This window comes from Barbus barbus, assembly GCF_936440315.1.
Source record: "Barbus barbus genome assembly, chromosome: 43".
In the NCBI taxonomy this organism is placed as follows: domain Eukaryota; kingdom Metazoa; phylum Chordata; class Actinopteri; order Cypriniformes; family Cyprinidae; genus Barbus; species Barbus barbus.
Window position 1 is genome coordinate 19,314,171 of NC_136721.1, and position 16,033 is coordinate 19,330,203.

General features: G+C 34.1%; 1 protein-coding gene across 1 annotated transcript; it reads left to right on the forward strand.

Annotated features, from left to right (window-relative positions):
- The first annotated feature begins 35 nt into the window (after positions 1-35).
- On the forward strand, positions 36-15,492 carry fam219aa (family with sequence similarity 219 member Aa). The gene is made up of 6 exons (XM_079406020.1): positions 36-244; positions 5,944-6,043; positions 7,759-7,861; positions 8,941-9,021; positions 11,209-11,263; positions 13,121-15,492. Exons 1-6 carry the CDS (start codon positions 185-187, stop codon positions 13,277-13,279), a joined length of 558 nt encoding a protein of 185 aa, XP_079262146.1. The 5' UTR covers positions 36-184; the 3' UTR covers positions 13,280-15,492.
- The last annotated feature ends 541 nt before the right edge of the window (positions 15,493-16,033 follow it).

Genomic DNA, 16,033 nt, shown 5'->3' on the forward strand with positions numbered 1-16,033 from the left:
TCATTATGGGAGGGTTCTGGACCCGGAAGTCAGATGTTGCTGTTGAGTCACCTCTGACTGGTAATAGCCAGATAGCGGAATACAACTAGAGAGATGATGCTGGAGAGTGAATAAATGCGTTTTTCAATTAGGGTATCTTCTTGAGCATTTGTGCTTTACTTTACAAGACTGACGTTTTATCAAAATGATGGAAGAAATTGACAGATTTCAAGTGCCACCAGTAAATCCAGAGATGAAGCTGCTGGTAAGTATCATCCACAATAACACGGTGTACCTTTACAGGACGTGGGAAATGGCACTGTGTGAGAAGACAGTAATTCAGTATTACCAAACTTAACCTGATAAAAGCTCTCACAACACAAGTTATATACATGATATTATTTTTGACCGATAGAAATGGCTATTTGTTATTACCTGTCTGTTATTTTGAATCGGAGCTTCTCTATGATTGAGAGTGATTATGAGAAATTGTAATTTTACCAAATCAAATAGCAAAAATGTTACAAATGAACAGCACTGGAATGTATTTTTTTTTTTTTTTTTTTGGTGTGTGTGTGTGGTAATATCAGGACCACGCAATGATACTTTATGATGACCCAAACCATTCCCTAAATGTTTTAATTGTTTTAAGCTCAAATTCAATTAGAATTTGTACATTAAATACAATTAAAAATAAAATAACAAGTAAACTCTTAAAATAACACAATATTGTAGAATTTAACTTGTAAGAAAGCACAAGGACTGTAATTACAAACAATACAATCCGGTAATTACTTGACTTGAGTAAATTTGAAATCGTCAACCCAGTCGACAGTAGTAGCAGACACATGCATCTTGAATTTCCTGAATATCTTATTTGTTTCTGAGCTCGTGTAAACGCATTGATGTCCAGCGAAGTAAGTATGTTTTCATTCAGTTAGTAGGCCTGCATTATCTGGTGGGACTGAAGTGTGCAGTTTAGAATATGCTGGACTAATGAGATATGGCCCGGAGTAATAATGTCATTCCTTTTTCACTGGCGCCCCAGTATTCCCAAAGTGCCAAAGACCCAGCTGTTACCCTAACTGTGCTTTCTCATGCTAATTCATTCTTCTGTGGGCAGAAAAGAACATACACCCACTGCAATACGTGTCCTGTTTTTGAGAGAAGAATACGCCTTCCTTTTATGAATTTACAAGTCATTGGTTTTCGGATTTGTTGTACAAATGAAGATGACAGTCTATTAGGCCACATAAATAAGAAAAACAAAAAACAATGACTAGTTTTAATTTCAGAATGCCATGTGGATAAAAGGAGGGCAGCAATAACAGTTAGCTGCCACAGTGCTTGTCAGTTTGCAGTGACTGTAATTTTGCCAAGTAGGCCAGTTTCCAGGATCAGCATCTTTTGTTGGTTCTAGAACATCATTACTGTCGATCAAACATTGTCCTGACACAAACCCTAACCAGTAAATACCCCTTAAATCAGTGGGAAATTTAAGAAGTAGATGAACCCATCTCATCCCTTTTATTTTATATATATATATAAATAATAATATATAGAATATATTTGTTAATAATTATATCAGTTCATTGTTGTTGGTATTCTGATTAACCACTATCATCTGGTAGTCACCTTATGGATCATGCTTTGCTGTGATTGGTCCAGAGTACATCTTGTCATATAATCCCACCAATCCTTTTCATTGCTTCAGCTGTGTCAGCATTCGCTCATCTTCATCTCCTTCATCAGCCAACATCACCAAAATGCCATATTGCCATGACATGTGATCAGAAGGGGCATAAAGATCCTGGAGTTCACATCATAAGGTCCCACATGATGCCATTAATTTATATTTAATCTATAATCTTTTCATGTTGTTAAAAGTTGACTTTCTCATTGACATTCTTGAGGACAAACATTAGTCCTTGTGAGAGATTTTAGACGAGACCTACAAGTGTACAATGTGTCAATGGATTCATCATGATAATCTTGTTTTTGATGTGTTTCTGTGGGTGTGTGAGACTTGCACTGCTCTAGATCAATGCAGACTTGTTTATGCATTTCAGTTCCTATAGATTTCAATCTTGTAGATTATTTTTAAACAATGAGACCAGAGATTAGGGTTGCATCAGATTGGGTTCTGTATGCTCTGAGGCTTGGTTTTCTCCAATAGATCTTGCATAAATTTCATGGGCAGTTGTACATGTAGCTGGTGGAATATGCATGACTTTGATGTTGTTCTTTGTGGTGTTGCTCTGAGATTTGTGCAGCCTGTGTAGTCCAACAAAGGCTGTCTGGAAAGCTCAAAAACATTGTCTTACTCAACAGAGTCCTTTGTAGACCACAAAGTACAAAGACAGATAGCATTTTTAAATTTATGTTGACTTGAAGCATTACCTTGCTTTGAAGGTGTGTCCTGACGCTTGAAAAAATTAAAATTACATTGTGGCCGAGCAACAGCTGAAGAGAAAGATGAATCACAATGTACTTTATGCCCAGCATATGATTAGATGCTTCAGGAGCTTGATGGTATCCTGCTGGGCTATTACCCACAATCCCCCGCTGGTCTCTTTAGCTGATGCTGAGCTTAAAGGGTTTGTGAGAGCTCTGCCAGTCCTACAGCTGGCACTATGCCACGACTGAATCAGTGGGCAAAGAGGTTTCCTTCAACAACAAGTCTACTTCATGTTTGTTCCACAAGTGAATTTCTTTGTCTTGCGAGTCATTTTTTACATAGTGACCCCTCAAAAGGTTTTAGCATCATTTAGTCACCGTTAACATTTAATATTACATTTTAATACTGATATTTGATATTGCTGATAGGTGCTCAGTGGGAAAGTTCTGAAATGTTCCAAAAAAAGTTAAATCTAGGTATACCAATGTTATTTGTTTATATATATATATTATACTACTATATATGTTTTTATAGTTATTTTAATTAGCTTTCATTTTTATATTTTTTGTTTTCATGTTTATTTTAGTAGTTTTGCTATGTGCTATATATCATTGTGTGTGTGTGTGTGTGTGTATATATATATATATATATATATATATATATATATATATATATATATATATACACACACACACACACACATAATGATATATAGCACATAGCAAAAGTACTAAAATAAACTACTAAAATAAAGTAATATATATATATATAAAATATGTGTATGTATGTGTATATATAAATATATACACACATACATAATGATACAAAAATCAGTGTCGACGTACGAAATTAAATCATTTATGGATACAAGTTTACACATTTATGACATTTATAATATTTTATTAGTAGTGTTTCATTTTTATATTTTTCTTTTTAATTTTAGTTTTAGTAGTTTTTTGTGCTATATTCTTTTGTCCATTTTATGTTTTATTTTTTCCTAAATATTTCTCTATAGATTTTCTGTAGCCTATGTATATATATAGTAGTCTATATTACTTGAATATTTTATTATATATTGTATTATATTTTATTATATTATTTGCAGAAAAACTATATATGTGTGTGTATATATATATATTTGTATATGTAATTTTTTTTGCTATGTTTCTATATCAAGTTTATCAACTTGATATAGAAACATAATATTTTATAGATACAATTTTATAGTATTTTAGTGTTTATACATGAAATTATATAGTGGCCTTTATATTTTCAGATTAAGGGTATCATCGTGTTTGGGTGTCTGTGGCATCAGAAAGTTTGAAAACCCTTGTGTTTCACAATTCACACCATTCTATCTACTGACCAGATTGTTTGTTGTCTGTGGTTTGACGTTTCAGTCATGAACTTCACCAAAAACATAGCATTGCTATAATCGTATGGCTCTAGGGGCTCATGATGACGGCCCAAAGACTCTCAGATGGCCACATGCAATAAAAGCAGGCTTTTTAGGTCATAATAGGCGCTCTGTTGGCAGAGGCAGCTTGGGTGTGCTGTCAACATTCCTCCAACAAGCTCCCTCTGTTCTGCCTCTCCACGTCCAAAGTGATGTCACAGAGCACTCCGACCCTATGTATTGAAGGCTGGAGCAACAAAACATGCCTGGTGTCATTTGAGCCAACTATGCAGGAAGTACTGGCCAGTTACTATGACAGCTAGAATCTCCCTCCATTCATCCATCTCTCAACCAAGCAGCTGTGCAGAAAAGAGGCTGTGGAGAAAGGAGGGTGTGTATTGGCTCGGACTTTGAGTAGTAACGAAGGCTTGTTGTAAATTTTATATTGTACAACAAGACAGGAAGATTTGTCTATCCATCTGTCCAACTGTAGCGCCATTAGTTATGTATATTTCTAAAAGAAATTAATAAAGAATCAAGACTTTTATATTGTAAGAGACCTTTGACTGTTTGACTATTTTACTGGACTGTCATACTTTTAATTTTACACCACAGTTTTGTTCAGAAATTTTGTTAATAGATGTTTTGGTAACACTTTACTTAAAGCCTTTATGTATAAATGCATTATAAAAGTTGTTAATGCATTAATTATGCCTTGTAATGCACATTATAATGCATTTTACAATCTCATGAATAATTAAATTAAATAACCACAGTTAATACACAATGGCCCGGTTTCACAGACAAGGCTTGGGTTAAGCCAGGTTTAGGCCATAGTTCAGTTAGGACATTTAAGAAGCTTTTATTAGCATGCCTTGGATAAAAATACTACTGGTGTGCATCTTTATACATAACAATAAAACTGACATATTTTTAATTCAGTCAGTGCACGTTTCTTTCAGTAAAAACAGCCGAGACATGCATTTTAGTCTGGGACTAGACTTAAGCCTTGTCTATGAAACCGGGGGTTTAACACTTATAAATTCATTGTTAGACTATGCATTTTAAAATCGGTTATAATTATTTACGACAAGATAATATGAATAATTATAATGCATCATACCCTTTAATAACCCTTTATAATGCATTATACATAAAGGCTTTAAGTAAAGTATTACAGATGTTTTTCTTACTCGAACAAATTGTGAATTTCTGTCAAAATATTAATTATATATTAAATGTATTTTTTAATGTTAGATTTTCTTTGCCATGACTATAACCTAAATAAAATAAAATAAAAGATTTATTTATTATCATTTAAGGCAAGACATCCCAAAAATAAACTAATAATTCATTTATTAATTTCTTACTTCCCCATTGACTACATTAATAATTACAAAATATTTTTTTACAGTTTCCTAATTGTTTAAATATGCAAATAATACATTATCTAATTTAAATATGAACTAATTATATAATATATATTTCCAGAAGAGAGTCTGAACATTGGATGAAGGCAGTTTTTCTTTTCTTTTTTTTTACAGATTAAATGTTGGATATCTCTTTTTGTCACTCTATAAATCACCAAAATTTCACCATGTTTTTAGGAATAAAATCTTTTATAAATTCAGCCAAAATCAAGATTAATCTGATAACCAGTAGCTTTACAGTACATTGGGAGTTTACATCTATCCCTACATCTATCTCTGCTCCCAGAATCAATAAGCTGCTGGAGCACAGCTGTGAAAGCAAATCTGAGACATTTTGAGAGAGATGTATTAAAACGACCCGTTCCGGTGACGGCATGGTGACATTATGCTGACTCGTGTTATTTCACCCAACCCCAGTAAAATCAACACCCTTGATACATGGCCTCCCTCACCAGATGCCATTATTTACAACCGGTCCGATTTTTGCTGTCTGTTTTTCATCAGCACCCTGAGAATGCTTGGAGTTTTGTACCAGAGGGATCCTTTCTACATTACACCGTTTCAGATTTGAAAGGGTTTTCTAGACTCTTTCACTCTGAAACCGCAACTTCCTCAAAATCCATTTATCAACTAGTCAATTTTGGAATTGTGTTGTTTTCACATTGCTAATATCTAGCATCTGCCCTTGAGAATGTAGTGTTGCATCTACCTGATAAGTGTGATTGTGTTTTTGCCTCCAGGATCCTGCAGGAACGTCCACTTTGGAGGCTGAAACCGGAACAAGAGAATCAGAGTCAGTCGCCATCAACTACAAGCCCTCTCCTCTACAAGTGAAGATAGGTGAGGCACTTTGATCTGATGCCATACCGTCACCAGTGTAATTTGTTAATTTGAGTGTAAAAACGACTGTATTGATTTTCCCACTTGATATTGTGATTGTGAAGCATACGGTTTGGAGCGAGAGTTAAGAAGCGATTAGCAGTAGGCCGTGTGAAATGGATGTAATGAGTCTTCAAGTCTGAATGTTTCTCTCAGATAACGTATCTACAGCTTTTTAAATACAATTGTGGAGCCTTTTTGTGCTTTCCTTTTCTACAAAGAAATATGAAACATGAGCATAATTAATTTTTGTGTAAAAACATCCTTATGTGATTTGTCAGGTTTCAAAAGTATCTAAATAGTCATCCATATTTTTGACCGTCTTTTTGAATATTAAAAAGTTTTAATGCACAGTTTAATTTAAAGCAATCTACTTTGTGTCACCGGTAATAATTTAATAATTAATGGAATAATTAAAAAAATTTATAATTTGGTATAATGAAAAATATATACATTTATCAGTTATCAACCATAACATTAAAGTAATTATTGGTAGTCTGTTACCAACCATGCAGTGTTATTTAACATACTATCGTAAAATGTATTAATATTATCTTTCATTGTACATTATTTTAAATTTAAATTTTATTAATGTTGTTATTTGCTTTTATTTTAATTGTACGTTTTTTTTTTTATATTTCTATTTAGTTTTAATTTATTTTTATTTCAGTAATTGTAGCACTATTTAAGTTAGTACTATTTCAGATATTTATATTTCAATTATATAAAAATACTTTATATTTTATTTGATTGTAGTGTCATTTCAATTACTGAAAACAATTTTCAATCATTTTAGTCTTAAAGAAACACTCCACTTTTTTGAAAATAGGCTCATTTTACAACTCCACTAGAGTTACCATTGAGTTGAGTTTTACCATTTATGAATCCATTCAGCCGATCTCCGTGTCTGGCGGTAGCACTTTTAGCACTATTTCACTCTAGGGGAGTTGTAAAATGAGCATATTTAAAAAATAAAGTGGGGTGTTCCTTTAAAAATAACAACACTGCATACATAACATTAAAGTTACTATTGGCCATCTATATTATAAAAAAAAACAGCAAAAATTAAGCTTTGAGGGGTTAGAAATAAAGTCCATTAATGTCTTTAATTTTTAGGTCCTATTTGATTGCCACACAAAAAATAATATATATATCTCTCCTATCCTGCATCTGTATCTCACATCACAGTGTTGCTTGTTTAGGGCATGAATACAGCAGTTGCTGTTGTTAATTAAACTTCACTTTACGGTCCTCCCTCTGACAGCCTTATTATTTGTAGCACCGCAGAGGAATCTCACACACACTCACATACACACAGATCAGTGTGTGTAAGTCACGCAGAAGTCAAGCTCAGACTTCACGCCTGAAGAAACTGTTCTCCAGCCAGAGAACCACGCAGAATGGAGAATATTAATAAGACTGTAGTCTCAACGCATTATAAAACTTTGTGTGTTGCCATGGTATTTATCTGGATTCAAAAGAACTGCAGTTTATTACATGTATGCAAGGAAGACTCAGTCTTCAGTATGCAAATGAATATGAGAATGAAGATCAATAACAATTCTGTATGCAAATATTACGATCGCACAATCGCTGTTGGTTATATTTTGAATGCTGAACGTTCTATCAGTAGGAGATTTACAATGTCATTTATTTTGGATTTGTTCTTTCGGTAGAGAAACAGCGAGAGCTTGCAAGGAAGGGCTCGGTGAAGAACGGAACTCTGGGTAGTCCAGTCAATCAGCAGCCCAAGAAAAATAACGTTATGGCCAGAACAAGGTGAAGTAATAACTGAGAAACACCAAAGAATATATGTGCATGGCTCTTTAAAAAAAAAAAAAAAAAAAAAAAAAAAAAATTTATGGCCTCATAATAATGGTTGATTTGTTTAGTACATCAAAAATATGAACATCAGCAACTTCAAATCCTATAAACAGCAGCTTTATTTGAAGGCTTTCCAGTCTGTGAATGTTAATTAGTGTTAGTGCAGTCCGTATGAGGACTTCTGCCATCCCATTGGTCCCTAGTGCCCTGTCAGGATTAGCTCAAATGCGAGGAAACGTCCGCAGGCCTGGTTTAGAGCACAGCTTTAGGCCTGAAGATTAGCTGCACACAGGCCTACTTACTTTAATAGCCTGAGGGCCAGAGATTAACTTCAGTTTTTGTCCCAGAGAGGAGGAACAAAAGATGTCTAGCGCCGGGTCTGGCTAATGTTACAGGGTTTGATAATGTTAAACTCAGCCATGCCTCTTATTTAGTTGATTTCCCTTGCCAGATTTGTCCTAGTACTAGTGCGATTTGGGAAAAGTGGATATTAAAATTAAAGTTTAGTAGTTAAAATTAAAACAAAAAAAATGCTGCCTTTGTTTTTGAGGGTTTCTTATAAGGAGAGATAAATAATTTAGATGATATTTGGCCATTTCTATATTATTGGTATTGTGCCTGTGTATAAAAAAGTTTATATTATATTGCTATTACATCAACCATCATCTGTCTGTCTGTCTGTCTGTCTGTCTGTCTGTCTGTCTGTCTGTCTGTCTGTCTGTCTGTCTGTCTGTCTGTCTGTCTGTCTGTCTGTCTGTCTGTCTGTCTGTCTGTCTGTCTGTCTGTCTGTCTGTCTGTCTGTCTGTCTGTCTGTCTATCTATCTATCTATCTATCTATCTATCTATCTATCTATCTATCTATCTATCTATCTATCTATCTATCTATCTATCTATCTATCTATCTATCTATCTATCTATCTATCTATCTATCTATCTATCTATCTATCTATCTATCTATCTACATTCAAGCATAGATGTACATGTTTGATTGAACTGGTCTGACTGTCTCTTCCATTTCTCTACACTTATTACAGGTTGGTTGTCCCTAATAAAGGCTATTCATCCTTAGACCAGAGTCCAGATGAGAAGCCGCTTGTAGCACTGGACACTGACAGGTATTCACATTAAAACATCATTCTATTATTCTCTGGGAAGTGCTGTAGAATTCTTTTGTGGATATTTCTGAATGCTTCACTTCAAGAGAAGGATTAGAATGTATCAAATGCAGAGAAATGGAAATAAATCCTCTAATTAAAGCTTTGTGCCATTTTCCTAGCAGACGCAACGCCAACAATCTCCAGCTAAAAAGGACCTGACATTTAATCAAAATACCAGCTAATTTTAAAGCGAGTAAAGCTGGTGCCCTTCAGACTGGCGTGAGAAACTGGCAAAGCATAAAGGATTTAAAATTAATGTGCTTTCCTGAAGGCAAAATTAATCAACATTTGCTCTTACAAAAAAAAAAGAGAAGTCACTTCAGAGATTTTCTCATCCATCACAGCAGAGTCCTTTTAAATATCAACAAAATTGTCTAGAAAGGCAGAAGCAAGTGTCATTATCTGGTTCTGATTTGCAGTATCTTTCATAATATTATCTCTTGTGTTAAACTTTAGGGAGCACTTTCACTTCAAGTGGACATTCAACACTTTTTTTTTTTTTTGCTATTTTCCCCCTTAAGTAAACATATGATGTAAAAGTCTCTGAAACCAAAAATGTAATTTAAAAAGAAATTTGATTATTAGCATAATTTAATGATTTATTTTCACATGACCATTGTCTACCCTCTCTCTGATCCTAATAATTAAACTGGCTTTTTTTTTTTTTTTTTTTACCTTTAATATTTACACTACCATGCAAAAGTTTGAGGTCAGTATGATTGATTTTTTTATTTTTTTTGGAAGAAGTAGTCTCTTATGCTTACAAGGCTGCGTTTATTTTAATAAATACAGTAGAAACAGTAATATTGTGAAATATTATTACAGTTTAAATGACCTGTTCTATTTCAATATATTTTAAAATGTATTTTATTTCTGTGATGCAAAGCTGAATTTTCAACAGCCATTGCTCCAGTCTTCAGTGTCACATGATCCTTCAGAAATCATTCTAATATGCTGATTTGTTGCTCAAGGTTATCAGTGTTGAAAACACCTAAATGTTTCTAAAAAAAAGTCTTGACCTTAACTTTTGAGCAATAGTGTATGCAAACATGCGTACTGTAATGCATTTTCTTAATGATGTGTTCTGCAGCTTCCTTTTCATAATTAGAATGAATTTTATTTAAAAAAATAGTGTAAAAATAGTTTTTTTTTTAATGTTCCCTTTAATACAGATTAAAGGGATAGTTAACCCAAAAATTTTAATTTTGTCATTTACTCACCCTCCACTTGTTCCAAACCTGTATAAGTTTCTTTTGAACACAAAGGATGATATTTTGAAGAATGTTGGTAACCAAACAGCTTGTTGACTTCTACTGAATCCCCATTTACAGTATAATTCTAGTCAGGATTTGCCTGACTAATAACAGAAGTTTCCTGCCCTGAAAGTTGGAAAAAAGCAAGAAAATAAGTTTGCTGACAGAAGTCCAAAACACTTGAAATCATCGGTATCATTTGTGTAGCCTACACCCTTCTGTAATGAGATGTGTCACAGTATGTGTTCAGCCATAATAGCGTGGTTGCTGTTCGGTTCAGATGATCAGGCACAGCGTGCAGCATCTCACACAGATGGGTCTCTTAACTTAATGCTTTCTGTGCTGCCAGCTGTCTGCAGGATCTCCATGACCTCAGCTGCCTGCAGTTGTGATTAAGTCATGTTTTAGGTCACCCATCGTTCATTGTCTCTCTGGTTCTGTTTTTCCATTTCAGCCTCGCTGTATGTAACACTCATCCCCTGACATTTAGTACGTACGCCCACTGTCTGTCACATGCTCAGGCGTTCTGTCCGTCACATGCTTGTACTAGTTCATGTCATACTCATTCTTGGAGAGCTCAGCTTCATTAAAACAACTCTCTCTCTTGCTCTATTGTGACTAAACAAAGTCTCTTTTGTAATTATAAAAATGTGTCTAATATTACTAGAATCATTATAGCGCCTGTTGAAAAATAAATGAGGGAAATCAACATTCAGTATGGCAGATATATTTGAAATACCTCAATAGATCTGTGTGTAGACTTTATTTTATGTTTTTAAGTGCGTCATTTCTTCTTGCAACTGCTGCAGAAGGGCTGATTTCATTGGTCTGTAGCAGCTTGTCTGAAATAAAGGTGCCTGTTTGTGACTGTGTAATTCCTGTTGTCTTTTAGTGACGATGACTTCGATATGTCAAGATATTCATCATCTGGATATTCCTCAGCTGAGGTGAGATCTATATAATAATTTTTTTTACTTATTTTTTATTTTGAACCACAACATTGCATGAAATACAGTATTACAATTTGACATGTTAGTCCATCATATTCTGGCAACATTGACAATTATTCTTAATTAGTCTTAATTATATCAAACATGTTATCACACATATATATTTTTAGTACATTTTATTATTTTATTTTAGATTTAGATTTATTTGTGTTATGTTTTATTTTATTTTATATTTCATTTTATTGTTTAGTTATTTATTAAGTCATCGCATTTTTTCTAAAGTGGCTTCTTAGTGGCTTCGTGTAATATATTTTAAAAGTTCAGTTCACCTAAAAATTATACAGGTGCATCTCAAAAAATTAGAATATTGTGAAAAAGTAAAAACATTTATTTCAAACTTATTTCAACTTATTTCAAAAAGTGAAACTTTCATTTATTCTAGATTCATTACATGTAAAGTAAAACATTTCAAAAGTTTTTCATTTTAATTTTGATGATTAGAGCTTACAGCTCATGAAAGTCAAAAATCAGTATCAAAATATTAGAATATTTACATTTGAGCTTGATTAAATGACCATACCTACAGTATAAATTCCAGATATCTCTTGTTCTTTGAAACCATAACAATGGGGAAGACTGCAGACTTGGCAATGGTCCAGAAGACAATCATTGACACAGAAGGTCATTACTGAAAGGGGTGGCTGTTCAGAGTGCTGTATCAAAGCATATTAAATGCAAAGTTGACTGAAGGGAAGAAATTGGGTAGGAAAAGGTACACAAGCAACAGGGATGACTTCAAGCTTGAGAATACTGTCAAGCAAATCCGATTCAAACACTTGGGAGAGCTTCACAAGGAGAGGACTGAAGCTGGAGTCAGTGCATCAAGAGTCACCACGCTCAGACGTCTTCAGGAAAAGGGCTACCAAGCCACTTCTGAACCAGAAACAATGTCAGAAGCATTTTACCTGGGCTAAGGAGAAAAATAACCGGACTGTTGCTCAGTGGTCCAAAGACCTCTTTTCAGATTAAAGTCAATTTTGCATTTCATTTGGAAATCAAGGTCTGGAGTCTAGTGGAAGACTGGAGAGAGACAGAATCCAATCTGCTTGAAGTCCAGTGTGAAGTTTCCGAAGTCAGTGATGTCGTCTACCAGGTGATTTTGGAGCACTTTATGCTTCCATCTGCTGACGAGCTTTATAGAGATGCTGATTTCCTTTTCCAGCAGGACTTTAGCACCTGCCCACAGTGCCAAAACCACTTCCAAGTGGTTTGCTGACCATGATATTACTGTGCTTGATTGGCCAGTCAACATGCCTGACCCTTAACCCCATATGGAATCTCTGGGATATTTTCAAGAGAAAGATGAGAAACCGTCTATCCAGCAATACAGATGGGCTGAAGGCTCAACAGTGCCTCAGCAGAGCCATAGGCTGATCGCTTCCATGCCACACCTCACTGATGCGGGAGTTTGTGCTAAAGGAGCCCCGAGGTGCATAAATTGAGTATTGAGTACATAAATGAACATACTTTAATGAACTTGAACTTTTCTGTTTTGCAAATCCTTTTTTTGATTGATCTTAGGAAATATTCTAATATTTTGAGATACTGGATTTTTGACTTTCATGAGCTGTAAGTTCTAATCATCAAAATTAAAATTAAAAAAACTTTTGAAATGTAGAATATATGAAAGTTTCACTTTTTGAAATGTTACAAAAAAAAAAAAAAAACCTTTTTCACGATATTCAAATTTTTTGAGATGCACCTGTGTGTGTGTGTGTGTGTGTGTGTGTGTGTATATATATATTATATTCTCTGATAAACTAACCATTTTGTTATTTTTTTCTTTTGCCACAGCAAATAAACCAAGACTTGAATATCCAGCTGCTGAAGGATGGCTACCGATTGGATGAAATCCCAGATGATGAAGACCTTGATCTCATTCCCCCAAAATCAGTCAACCCCACCTGCATGTGCTGCCAAGCCACTTCCTCCACAGCCTGTCAAATTCAGTAACCCCATCCTCCCTTGAACCCCCCCCAGTCCCAACCTTGTGGGTTAAGCTCAGTTATAGCACCCTCAGCATAGATTAACTACTAAAGAACTTAAAAACAATAGAATGGGTAACATAAAATAGGGAAACATAATGAATGAAAATGCACAAGTATGTAACTGTCATTGGTTCCTCCTATGGTAGGACGCGAGTCTTTGTATCACCAGAGGGCTGTAAGATGTGTTGAGGTGTATATAAATGCATGGTGCAACATTAGAAGAATACAGCTGCTCAAGTATCTTTTAAAATGGAACAAAACTGAACATTTCATCCTTCTATAGAACAGTTTTCCCAACCTTTTTTGTCTCAAATATCCTCACAGTCCATCAGAAAGGGCCCCTTTAGACTAAACGAGAAACGTGTAGCTTTTAACTTATATAATAGGACTACTTACTTGAGAAAAAAATGCTTGAAGAGTAATGTCTTTTGGCATCCCTAAAGATTTTATTTTTATTTAAACTCAGTTTTTGGTTCATAGGTTTATCAAAGCTAAATCAACATTTCTTTTCTCCTTTTTTGGGTTTGACTGCTCTAAAACAGAGGTCTTCAACCCTACTCCTGGGGACCCACTCTCCTGGAAAGTTTATTTCCAACCGGCTTCAGCACACCTGCCTGCAATTTTCAAGCAGTCTTGAGGAGCTTGACTGGCCGTGTGTGTTTGATTAGGGTTGTAGCTAAACTCTTCAGGATAGCGGGTCCCCAGGAACAGGGTTGAAGACCTCTGCTCTAGAATATTCGCTTTTGTTTAGCTGATGCTTTCTGATGTTATTAGGACAGGTGTGCTTGTTTTCTAATGAAAGGGAGTGTATAGTGACCAGGTGAATTTGTTTCTCAGATCATTTTCATTGCAAACTTACATATTAATATATTATGAGTAGCTTTGTAGCAAACACTAATGAAGGGAATACTCTTAAATTGAGATATCCATAAAGAAGACACTGATCTGCTACAAAACTGACAGCAGATGTAATTATTAAGTCAGGGAAATCTCATTGAATTGTAAAGATGCGTTTACTAAGACTTTTTAGTTTTAGACATAAGACATATTTTTTGTTTATCATTAGGTTTCGGTCAGAGTTGCTGCACACAAACCCAACAGACTAAAGAAATTGTATTCACTTAAATGTTAGTGTTCAAAGATGAACTAAAAATTTACCTCTATATAGGACAAACAATATAATTGAGTACAATTTTCTGATTCAGTGCATTTCATTTTTGAGTGCTCTTTGTTTTGAGAATTGTTGCAATTTATTAGGAAGGGAAGAAAGCTTGTGTTGATGTACTTGAAGATAATATCAGCTGCAGATACATATCCCATAATCTCTGTTATTAACAGGACAAAAATGCTATAAATTTAGTTAATCTAGTTTGTGCCAAAATGCATAAAACGCATTGTTTCTTTATTTTATAGATGAAGAGGCCTGATTATGCCTAAAATCAATTTTACACTTTAGTGCTCTCGTCTTTATAGTCATTTTAAAGTGCAATACCATTTTGTGAGACATTAAGTGTAGTACTCTGGAACAGGATGCTCTGCGTTTGCTGTGTTGCTTCAATTTGATGCCTTTCCTAACACACTTCTTTATAAATTCATCTCAGCTGTTTCAGTCAGTGGCCAAATCAATATCACTTCTGATAAGCAACATTGAACACTCATAGTATGGAAGTCCTTGCATTGATCTGAAGATTGTACTGTTCTCTACAGTATTTGTCTTCTTTTTGTCATGCAACTTGTATATTTTTTGCAACTTTCAGAGCACCTATTGTCTTGCGTGTACTTTGCCAGCTGTAATTAGATGCTCTTGCACTAAGAACATAACCTAGTAACACTCCAGTTTTCATCTGACTTGGCAAATTAAGAGAATGTATGAAGAGAGATTACAATATAATAGTACAGTAATCTAATATTTTGTTTTATACACTACTGTCTGTTCAAAGGTTTGAGGTCAGTAGGATTTATTTTTTTCCAAATAGTTTCATTTTTTCAGCAAGAATGCATTAAATTGGCAGTAAAGACATTTATAATGTTAAAAGATTTCTATTTCAAATAATTTTCTTTTTAAAATCCTCCCAAAAATAGATTAAAAAATAAAATAATCATAATCATAATAACAATAACAAAATGGATTCCACAGAAATATTCAACAGCACAACTGGAAGCTTTTTTTCTGCCATGGAAAAAAAACAAACAAACAAAAAAAAAAAAATTAAGTTAAGCTAATTGCGACTTTTTATCTCACAATTCAGACAGTTTTATTGCAATTCAGATTTTGAGATTGAGTTTTTTTCCTCACAATTTAAACTTTTCTTTCAAAAAATTCTGAATTGTGAGACGTAAACTCAGAATTGTGAGAAAAAAGTCTGAATTGTGCGATTAAAAAGTCGCAATTACTTTTAACTAATTTTATCCTGTTGTTGAAACAAGCTTCCACTTTTTTCAACATTTGCAGCATATGAATCAATTACATTTATATATATATATATATTCAAATAGAAATCAGTTCTTTCAAATTGTATTAATATTTCACAGTATTCACATTCATAGACTTATTTCAACAACATTTAAAAACATCTTACCAACCCCAAACCTTTGAACACTAGTGTAGATCTGATATATGAATTGACAAGCTTTTTGTTTTGAATATTGTGAATCAGCATATCATTTTAAAACTCATTTAGAATAGTGTGATGACATTAGCCAGTTACATATTTTCATT